Raw genomic sequence first — 9,932 nt, 5'->3', positions numbered from 1 at the left:
TGCCTGTGCTTCGGGGGAGACGCTGAGCCTGGAGAAGGGGCTTTGCTGTGTGGAGGGTGGTGGTGTGGGCAGGTTTTGGAGTGCGTGATGCTGTGGCACATTTGGCTGGGGACACGAGGGAATTTTGGTGTGTGGGGCTGTGGTATGTGTGACTTAGCGTGTCGAGGTCAGCGTGTGTGTGTGGGGTGTCTGAGTGGAACTTCGATGTGTAGATTTCTGTGAGCATGGAGTATCAGCACACGACGTGCAGGTGTGGAGAGTGACTGTGGGGTGCGTGACTGCGGGGTGTGATGCTTGAGGTGTGTAGGGCTGTGCAGGTGTGTGCACGGGGGCCATGGTGTGTGACGCTGAGGGTGTGTGGGGCTGTGTGTGTGCGTGTTCGGCGGTGCGCTTCGCGGGGCGCGCAGGGGATGGCGTGTGAAGCTCGGGGTGTGCAGGGCTCTGCCTGTGCGTGTCGGTTCGTGGCGGTGTGTGGAGGGGCGCGGTGCGCGGAGCGGTAGAGCTGCGCGTGGGGCCGCGGAGCCGCTGTCCCCCGGGGCGGCGGAGGTGGCACAAACCTGTCCCGGCCTCTACGGGCGGCTCGGCTCCAGGGCGGCCGCGGCTCCGGGCAGTCCTTGCCGGGACGGCACAGCCCGCCCCGCCCGCCACCCGGCCCCGCTCGGCGGCCGGGGCGTGGCCGAGCCCGGGGAAGGGGGGCGGGAGCCGCAGCCGCGCCGGGGGAGCTCCGCGGCCGCTCCCTGCCGGGGCGGCGCCGAGGGGGTTAAGGCGCTCCCCGCGGCGGGCCGGGGCGGACTCCGCATCCCGCCTCCCGCATCCCGCATTCCGCCTCCCGCGCCGGAGCGGGCACGGGCACGGGCACGGGCACACACACACACACACACTCACACACACTCACACACACCCGCACACACGCCCGCACACACAGGCGCAGGCGATGGCTGCGGGGCGCGGGCTCGCTTCTCCCCGAGATGATGTCAAGAGCCCGGGAGAAGGAGGAGGAGGACGGTTGCTCTTTTTCTTAACGGCTTTGTTCTAAAATCATCCTAAATAAAGCAGCCCCGGTACCGACCGCCGGGGTAGAAGCCGTGAAAGTACCCTTTCATTTTTCCCTCCTTTTAGCCTCTTTTTCTTTTTTTTTTTCTTTTTTTTTTTTTTTTTTTTAATATATCTTATTTTTCTTCTCGCCTCCGTCTTTGTGTCCGTCTGGGGCCGAGCTGCCCTCACGCGCTCTCCGGGGAAGCCGCCGGCGATTCTCCGCTCCTCCCGGCAGCCCGCGGCCGGAGCCAGCGCCCGCCGCCGTCCCGCCCCGCCGCTGCCCCGGGCAGGTGCTCGGTCCGCGGCCGCCGCCGCCGCCTCCCCGCCCGCCGGCCGGGGCGGCTCCGCGCCGCTCCTCCCGCTCGCGGAGCGCCGGCTCCCCGCCGCCAGGGCCACGCCGCCGGCCCGGCGCCCCCGCCTCCCGCCCGAGCGGCGGCGCGGCCCGGCGCGCCCGGGGATGCTGCCCCCGGCCCCGCGCCCGCCGCCTGACACCGCCGCCGCCGCCCTCGCCGCGCCGGACGCCGCTCCGCTGCCCACGCCGCGGCCACCTGCAGCAGCAGCAGCAGAGGCATCAGCAGCAGCAGAGGCAGCAGCTGCCCGGCTCCCCGCCGCCCTCCGCGCATCGCGGCGGAAGGAATAGAGCGCCCAGCCCGTCCCGACCCTCCCGGCCGGCGCTCCCGCAGGCAGCCGGGGCCGGGGCGGGTCGGGTCCCCGACGGCCGGAGCCCGGGAGCCCTCCTCCCCTCGCCCCGCTCCTTCTCCGCGGATGGGCGCGCTGCCGCCGCCCGGCTGCCCCCGGCCCCGCCGCTCCGCCTGAAGAAACTTGGGACGGCGGCGGCCTCCGCCTCCCCGCCGCGCCCCGCCCGGGCTGCGGGCGACCCTTCCCCGCGCCGCCGCGCCAACTTCGCGGGGGCACCCGCCCGCCGCAGGACTCCGTGCCGGGGCTGTCGGCCCCTCGGCGGGGACCCCCTGCCCCTGGCCTCGGTGCTGGGGAGGAGCGGGGGGTGCCCTGGATGGCCCTGCGCACTGGGACGGCTTGGTTTGGGCAGGTCCTGCGCAGAGTTTCCCGGCTTCAGGGCACCTGGTCCCGGCGCTCCAGCAGCCTCCTGTGCCTCTCTTCTTCGCAGGAGCCCGAGCAGGCGGGCGGGGAGCGACCGCCGCCGCAGCACAAGCTGCCCCGGAGCAGCGGCAGCGGCGGCGGGCGCCGCCGGCCCCCCCGGCAGCTGCTCCCCTGCTGTAGCTGCTGCGGCCTGTCGGAACCCCGGGCGGCCAGGGGGGGACATGGTCCCCTCACTCGCCCCTTGCTGGCGGCCATGAAGAGGCAGAACGTGCGGACCCTGTCCCTCATCATCTGCACGTTCACCTACCTGCTGGTCGGGGCTGCCGTCTTTGATGCCCTGGAGTCCGACAACGAGATGCGGGAGGAGGAGAAACTCAAAGCCGAGGAGATCCGGCTCAAAGGAAAGTACAACATCACCAGCGAGGACTACCGGCAGCTGGAGTTGGTGATCATGCAGTCCGAGCCGCACCGCGCAGGAGTCCAGTGGAAATTCGCCGGCTCCTTCTACTTTGCCATCACGGTCATCACGACCATCGGTGAGTGACTCCCCTCGGGGAGACCCTGTGGGGCCATGGCCGGGGCTGGGGCAAAAACTTCCCGGGCTGGAAAAAAGGGAGAGGGGCAGGGAGGCTGTGGCATGCAAGCTGTGCTGGATGAGTCTTTTTGCTTCCCTCCCGTGTTGCATAATTTAATGCTCTTCTTAGGCACTTGTTGGACTTGAGGGTGTCCCACATCTCTTCTCCTGGAGATGGATCCTCTGTCGCTTGTGTGTCTGGAGAAGAGTGGGGCTGGTCTGGCTAGGGGCATTGGCACTGGCCAGGTGGCTACCATGGTGCTGTGGCTTGGGTGGAGAGGAAGAGGGAGGAAGAGGGAAGAGGCAGAGTGACACTCCTGGGGTTCCCCTCAGGAAGAAGGCCCTGTTGTCACACTCCTTCTTCCACCTTAAGAGACATAGGGAAAACTTAGGCAAAAGGCAGCTGGAGGAGAATGAAAATGATGACGGCATGGGAACTGGATCAGGTGGGAAAGCCCTAAATGTAGCCAGGCATGGATAGACCTGCTTTTGCAAACTTTGTTTTGGAGTTGGCAAGGGCAGTGGTGGTGGTTCCTACAGCTGCGCTCAAACCCTGGGCATTGACAATGTGTTCCTGGAGTTTTTATTGCAACTGGAGCATCTGGTGTGACAACAGGTCACATTTGCCTTTGTGGGCACATAGTCTGCCAGGCAAAATTATGCCCTCTGTCACATCCATGCTGCCCAGCTTCCCAGGACAGTCAAGGGGCAGTCAGTGGACGCAGCCACAGGCTGTCACTTTGTACTTCCCTCCTTCCCACAGATGAAACTGAGAATTTGTCACAAAGTTTGCTTCTTTGCCATAAAAATAAATACCACGGTGACTAGAGGCTGCGGAGTGCACTCAGAACTGTGCTACAACTCTGGCTTTGGCTGAATCTGCAGGTTTACTCATGCTGGTTTTGTGTTCCTTAAGGTGGATTTACTAAGGCAGTTAATAATGTTTTTCTCCCAGAACTTCTAACATCTGTGGAGGTCTGAAAAGACCCCTCTAACTCTGTTTGATAGTGCATTATACGTAACAGGACATGAAATTAGCTCTCTTATTAATAAAGAAGGACTTGGTCTTTTTACCACGTAGGGACTGTTACAAGAAATTTTCACACTGCCACCAGAAGATACTGAGTTTTCAGCAGAACATGCTGTCCACTGCCCTTTGAAAAGTGTCTGCTTGTGTTTGTATTTTACTAAATTCTACCTGAGGCAGTAAAAATTTTCTTTTGAAAGATCATCTGACAATATAAAGCCTATTTGCCCGTACAAGGATAAGATGTTTAAGGGTTAATTTCCTCTGCCTTTCTGTTATTAATCATTAATATCATTAATACAAATGCAAATATTATCAGGTTATAGGATATAAAGTAGAATGCAACTTTGGCTGATGATTTGTATTTCCTGCTATTGGTTACAATGTCAGAACTCTCTTTCCTCCTTTGACCACTGAGCCTCTTCCTCAGCCTGTCTCTTGCCACTTGTGTGTGCTAAGTGAATGCTGCTCTGTCGTGCTCCTCTGTGTTACAACAAGCCTTCCACACACACGCATGTGTACTCACGGTGCCCTGTACTCCTGCCCAGGAGCTGCCTGCAATACTTGCTGCGTTCTTAAGCTCTGTTGGTGACAGGTAGAAAGGGCTGTTTGAACAGTGGTTTGCTGCTTGGATGGTATTTTGTCCATAAACAAGTACAACCTGCATGGGAAGTTGTAGCATTTTTTCCTTCAGAGGGCTGGGATTTGTTTAGGAAGCTCGGAGTACCTCAGCAGAGGATAGAATGCATTTCTGTAGGCAGAGGTGCTTGGGGATGTGTAATTGTTTAAATTTAAAAATGTGTATAGCAACAGGGAACCACTGGGAGGAAGACTGATAATAAAGAATGGTGCAGAAAGTTACAGACATTCTGTAACAATTGTTCACTTGGGAAGCTGTGCTCTGGGAGGATATCTGATCCGTCTTTCAAAAGTTTATTAATAGTTGCTCTCTGCATCTTGCCAAATGCAATTCTATTTTTTGTACCATCTCTTCAGTACTAAAGTGGCTTCATTATGTTATCTGATCTACTGCTAGTCTGTAAAAGTAAGCATGGAAGATTTTTTTTTAATTTCTTATTTATCCTAAACTAATTTGTCTCACGGATGGGGAAAAAAACCCCAAAAACCTATTTTGTTTCAGTTCTTAGAAAGAAAAGAGTTGTTATTTATGTTTGTTGTCCAGGGAAGTGATCTAAAATGTTCATATTAATATTTTGTGCTGGTTATTTTTTTTCAAATCTGTGCGTATGCTCTCATATACATCTTTCTCCCTCTAAAACCTTCTGGACAGACTTCCAGAAGCACATACAGTGGGGTGTGCCTTGGTGAACCTGCTTTACTCAGTAGGTACTCCAGCAAAAGTGTGTCTTAAATATCATTGCAGGCTGACCTTTAAAAGAGAATGAACAAAGACCTTGCCTAATCTGGAAGGGTACCTCTATCTCCACAAAACGTCCCTTCAGACAAAACAGTGATAGAAATTGGCGGACCACGAAGTCGAGCAAGATGCATATGCTTGCAGACTAATTTATGTCTAACTTAATTGTACTCTGTGATATTGCCATGCTAGCAACATGTCTGGAGCGATTACCTCTTTGCTGTGCTGATTTCAACTGCTGTGGCTTTAATTTAATCAAAGGTGTTTATGGTTGGCCATGGCCCATCAGTAGCCAGGAAGAAGCCGGTGCTTCTCTTCCAGTGCCAGGGGACAGGTCCAACAGTGTCCCCAGATCATGGAACAGGTGGCCCATTGCCCCTGAGACATGGGGTTGAAGGGACAGCTCTGGCAACTCTGGTGCAGAAGGGACAACTCCGGCAATGCCCCCAGGCTGCCGTGTTGACGGGACACCTCTGGCAGTGTCCCCAGTCTGTGGTGCTGAAAGGACACCCACGGCAGTGTCCATGGTACTCAAGGTCTAAATCCGGCAGTGTCCCCAGTGTGTGATACTGGAGGGACAGCTCCGGCAGACTCCACTCTCCATAGTACTAGAGGACAGCTCTGGCAGTGTCTCCAGTCCATGGTTCTGGAGGGACAGCTCTGGCAGTGTCTCTAGTCCATGGTTCTGGAGGGACAGCTCCGCATGTGTCCCCACTCCATGGTATTGGAGAGATAGCTCCGGCAGTGTCCCCAGTTCGTGGTGCTGAAGGGACAGCTCGAGCAGTGTCCCCAGTCCATGGTACTGGAGGGACAGGGACAGCTCCGGCAGTGTCTACTCTCCATGGTGCTGAAGGGACAGCTCCGGCAGTGTCCCCGGTCTGTGGTGCTGAAAGGACAGCTCCGGCAGTGTCCCCAGTCCGTGGTTTTGGAGGGACAGGGACAGCTCCGGCAGTGTCTACTCTCCATGGTGCTGAAGGGACAGCTCCGGCAGTGTCCCCAGTCCGTGGTTCTGCAGGGACAGTTCCGGCAGAGCCCTCGGGCTCTGGGGCTGAAGGGACAGGGACAGCTCCGGCAGAGCCCTCTGGCTGTGGGGCTGAAGGGACAGGGACAACTCCGGCAGAGCCCTCAGGCTGTGGGGCTCGGGTTCGGCTCCCGTCCGTCTTCCTCGGGCAAGCTCTGCAGCTTGTTGCTTCCCGTGGAAACGCATCATTAAAGACCTCTTTGGAATGGACCGTGAAAACCTGAAAAAGGCAAAGCACTGAGATTTGGTCAAGTCTCTCATTTCCTCTAATCTATGGCATTTGGCTTTTATTGGCGGATGGTTGGGGGTTGCTGCTCACTTGTTAAGCTGAGTATTAAATTAAAAAGCGAGAGCTAATCAAGTATATGAAAACAGGGGTTTTTTTTTAAACCTGGGGCAAAACACGTGTTTCTATTCCTCAGGTGCAATGATCTTGCTCTTTCTTTCCTTTCCTTTCCTTTTTTTTTTTTTTTTAATTTTTCTTTTAAACCAACACAACAATGAAAAGGTTGACAACAGCAGGTGCTACAACACTCGATGAGTCTGCTCTTAAAATCAGTTAGCAGAAAATCCTCTCTCCCTTCCCTTCTTCTCCCCCAGCTTCTACAAAGTTTTGGCTGTGTTTGAATTGTGTAAAAGTTTTTAGGGGATCAAAAAGAGTTAATAAGCTTTTTTTGGCTCTCACCAGGTGCTGCATTCATTTCAGGACTGTTCTTGTTTCAGCGTGAGCTAGTATGAATTCCTATCCATTTCTACTTGCACAGTCAAAATGATGAAAAAGAGTGGTTTAATGAAGTTCTTCATCCAGCTATTTGTCTTTTATGAGATATGCTGTAGAATATGCCACAGAGTTCATCTAAAGGCTTGATACTATGAATGAAAACACCACCTTCCAAAAACAAAGGGTTATTTCTAGGATTTCTAGCACGTTTTAATGCCCTTTTCTATAGGTCATTAAACTGCTTCTCTGTAAGCAGGTGTCAACACTGTCAAAATGTGTTATTGGTACGGATATCGCTGTATCATTTAGGCCTTAAAGGGTGATAGTTGTACTTGATTTAACACCACCAAACTCTAGTAAACACTGAATATTTCCGGAGGCTTGTGCAGAATGTAAAGAACCGAAAGCTGCTTGTGACACCCTAAAATGAACTGAAACAACAAACAGATTGAAAATTGTTATTAATTTATTTTTCCCTGAGAAGTGACTGTAAGGGGAGCAAAATTAAGTCAGTCTGTGCTGTGAATTATGAGCCTCTTTTTGTAGCTTTTAGGACTCTGTTTTCAGTTTTCAGCCTACTGTAAGCAGTGAGTGAACTATTCAGATAAAATACTTTTTTAAAAGAATGTCATGCAATACCTGTAATGGTGAACGGAACATCCACCTATTGACAGCTGGTTGGCTGCTGAGTAGCCAAACACTCAGGAGCTGTCTGCATCCAGATGAGGACATTTCATACTTCTGGCAGATGGTGTCCTGACAGGGAGTTTGAACCTGCATTAATGAACTAAGCAAACACATGCTTCAATCCATTTTGGGATAGCGGTTGAGTCTCCATGTTCTTTCTCTGCATCGTTTTACCCTTTCATAAAATGGGTGTAAAAACACCAACTTGGTAATGCAGTGATGTCTCTAATTTGGGTAAGGAAAAGTCTGAAGTGTTCTCACAAGTGAATTATTTTGTCTGTTCCTCCTCTTTTAAGACTAGCCTCTGGTGTTTTGAGTCTGCTCTTGGTTTTTGATGGATGGTAATATTTAGAACCAACACATTGAAAAGGTTTGAGTAGGGAATCGTGGCAGATGGACAACCTGCAATGGAAAGAAAGAAAATGAAGAAAACAAGACAAGTAAGGGAAGAGATTATGAGTAAAGACACAAATGCTTTGGTCAATTAACTGTGGCATTCATGACTTGCTAGGACCATGAAGGTCATATCTTGTTAAAAAACCAAACAAGCACAGAGTAGATTAAGCCAATCAATTATTAATAAATTTAGGTGAAATCAGAGAGCAAGATTTTCTGCTGAGACAAATGCTTGTAGATGCACTGAAGTAACAAATCTCTTCATTCTTGCCATCTGAAACTTTAGTGGAGAATACTGGATGCTGAGGACCTGAATATCTGCTGGTGGTATCTCCAAAGAAGGAGGTCTGCTGCAGCGATCCCTGTGAAGATGGACTGTGTGTGGGATTTTTCTCCCCTGCAAAACTAGAACAGTCCGGAAGATTGTTTCACACTCTATTCTTTGTCTGATGAAAATTAGGAAAAAAAAAAAAACAAACCAAAACCAGAATAGTATTCTGCCAACAAAGGAGACTTTGAGGCTACTTTGCTCACGTTTTTGGATAAAGTTCTTGAGTTCTTGAAAACTGGTTTTGCAATGATACCTCAGATTACTGCCAGAGGCGCTACAGCAAAAGCTTTTTAAAAATCACCAATAAACAAGTAAAAATTACAGCTCAGAATGATGTTGAGCTGCAACTTCCCACAGTATGGCTTTTTGGCAGTGCAAACATAATAGTAAGAGTTGGAAAACAGTTTGGGAGAAATATTGAGAAACATCTGGCCACTGAGCTAGGTGCAGGTGTCTGAAGATTCCCTTAATTTAACAACTGGAGAGATTAGTGTCTTGTAGTTTTTTTAGGATTTGGTGCTCTTTCACTTCCTCCTAACTATTCATAACTTCTTTCTTTATCTGAAGCAAGTGAGATTTAGATTAACCATGAAGAAAACTCTTCCCTGCCGTCAGGATGGTTGTGTGCAGGTAGAGACTGCCCTAAGGAGGCTGCTTTAAAAAGAGATAAGACAAAAAATTTCCCAGGAATGAATAAGCTGCAGCTGCTTTTGCCTTTGGGAAGGAAAATGGACTGGCTGACCTCTTGAAGTCTTTATCAGCTGTATGTTCTATGATTTTCTGAATCTTCCTTTTTCCCCCCTCTACTTCTTGAGACCTAGTAGTTCTTGGGTTAACTTGTTTTTCTTGAGAGAAAAAACCACAAAGGTATTTGAAATTCTGTTTTCTCCACTTTATGGTCTTTGCTTATTGACTATTTTTCTAGCCTGTAGACCCATTTATGGACCCTTGCAAGAATAGTAATATCTGTGCTTACCCACAGTCAAGGTTAGAAGCTAGAGGTGTTGGTGTTTTGGGAAAGAAGCTAGCTGAAGAAGACAATCCTGCTGATACAAGGATATCAAGCTGAGGTTCACAGGGCAGAACTGGGAGCAAATGAAGGTGTTTTTGACTAAGAATAAGGAAAGAAATGTAGCTATTGGCAGTAGGCTTATGCCTGCTTCAAATAAAAATAATAAAACCCTTTTGCTTTTTCTTGGGACAGCTTCACAACTATGAGGCTTGACCAAAGGAAAACTGATTAATGGAGAGCTTCCCTGTTGGACACCATGAGTTTTGGGACAGATGCTGCTGATCTGGCACGAAGGACAGCCGAGAATGCTGTTGTGTTTCCTCGAATGCCATGTGAGCTGAGGTGTTCAGTTCCTTCAGTGTCGGAGCATATTCCCCCATAAATGCTGAATCCTTTCTCATGGCTTTGAGCTGGAGCTGCACAGAACTTTATATTCAGAATGCTGTACTGACATTAGGTAAATCATCTTCACAACAATTCTGTGTAAAAATTATCCTCAGTTTAGAAACAAGAAGAGAAAATGACTTTCTGAAGACTCAGGTTGGGAGCTATTTCTAATTGCCAAAGTGCTCACTTCTTTCTCTTTTGGATGACATGGCACAAGTTTACAGCCAGATTGAGCTGTGGAGATGAACCAAAGTCAGAGATCCATAAGGAGTTCAAGGTGATACTGGCGAACTCCTGCAGCCAG

The 9,932-nt window shown here is 51.1% G+C and overlaps 1 protein-coding gene across 1 annotated transcript in view; it reads left to right on the top strand.

Annotated features, from left to right (window-relative positions):
* The first annotated feature begins 2,022 nt into the window (after nt 1-2,022).
* KCNK9 (potassium two pore domain channel subfamily K member 9) overlaps nt 2,023-9,932 on the top strand; it is an 87,403-nt gene continuing 79,493 nt past the window's right edge. Inside the window, exon 1 of the mRNA XM_038129206.1 lies at nt 2,023-2,630. Coding sequence (XP_037985134.1) covers nt 2,048-2,630 — 583 coding nt within the window. The 5' untranslated portion in view covers nt 2,023-2,047. The remainder of the gene's footprint in view (nt 2,631-9,932) is intronic.

This window comes from Motacilla alba, chromosome 2, assembly GCF_015832195.1.
Source record: "Motacilla alba alba isolate MOTALB_02 chromosome 2, Motacilla_alba_V1.0_pri, whole genome shotgun sequence".
Classification (NCBI taxonomy): Eukaryota; Metazoa; Chordata; class Aves; order Passeriformes; family Motacillidae; genus Motacilla; species Motacilla alba.
Note: the sequence above shows the minus strand (reverse complement) of the source record. Positions and strands in the feature narration are given on the sequence as shown.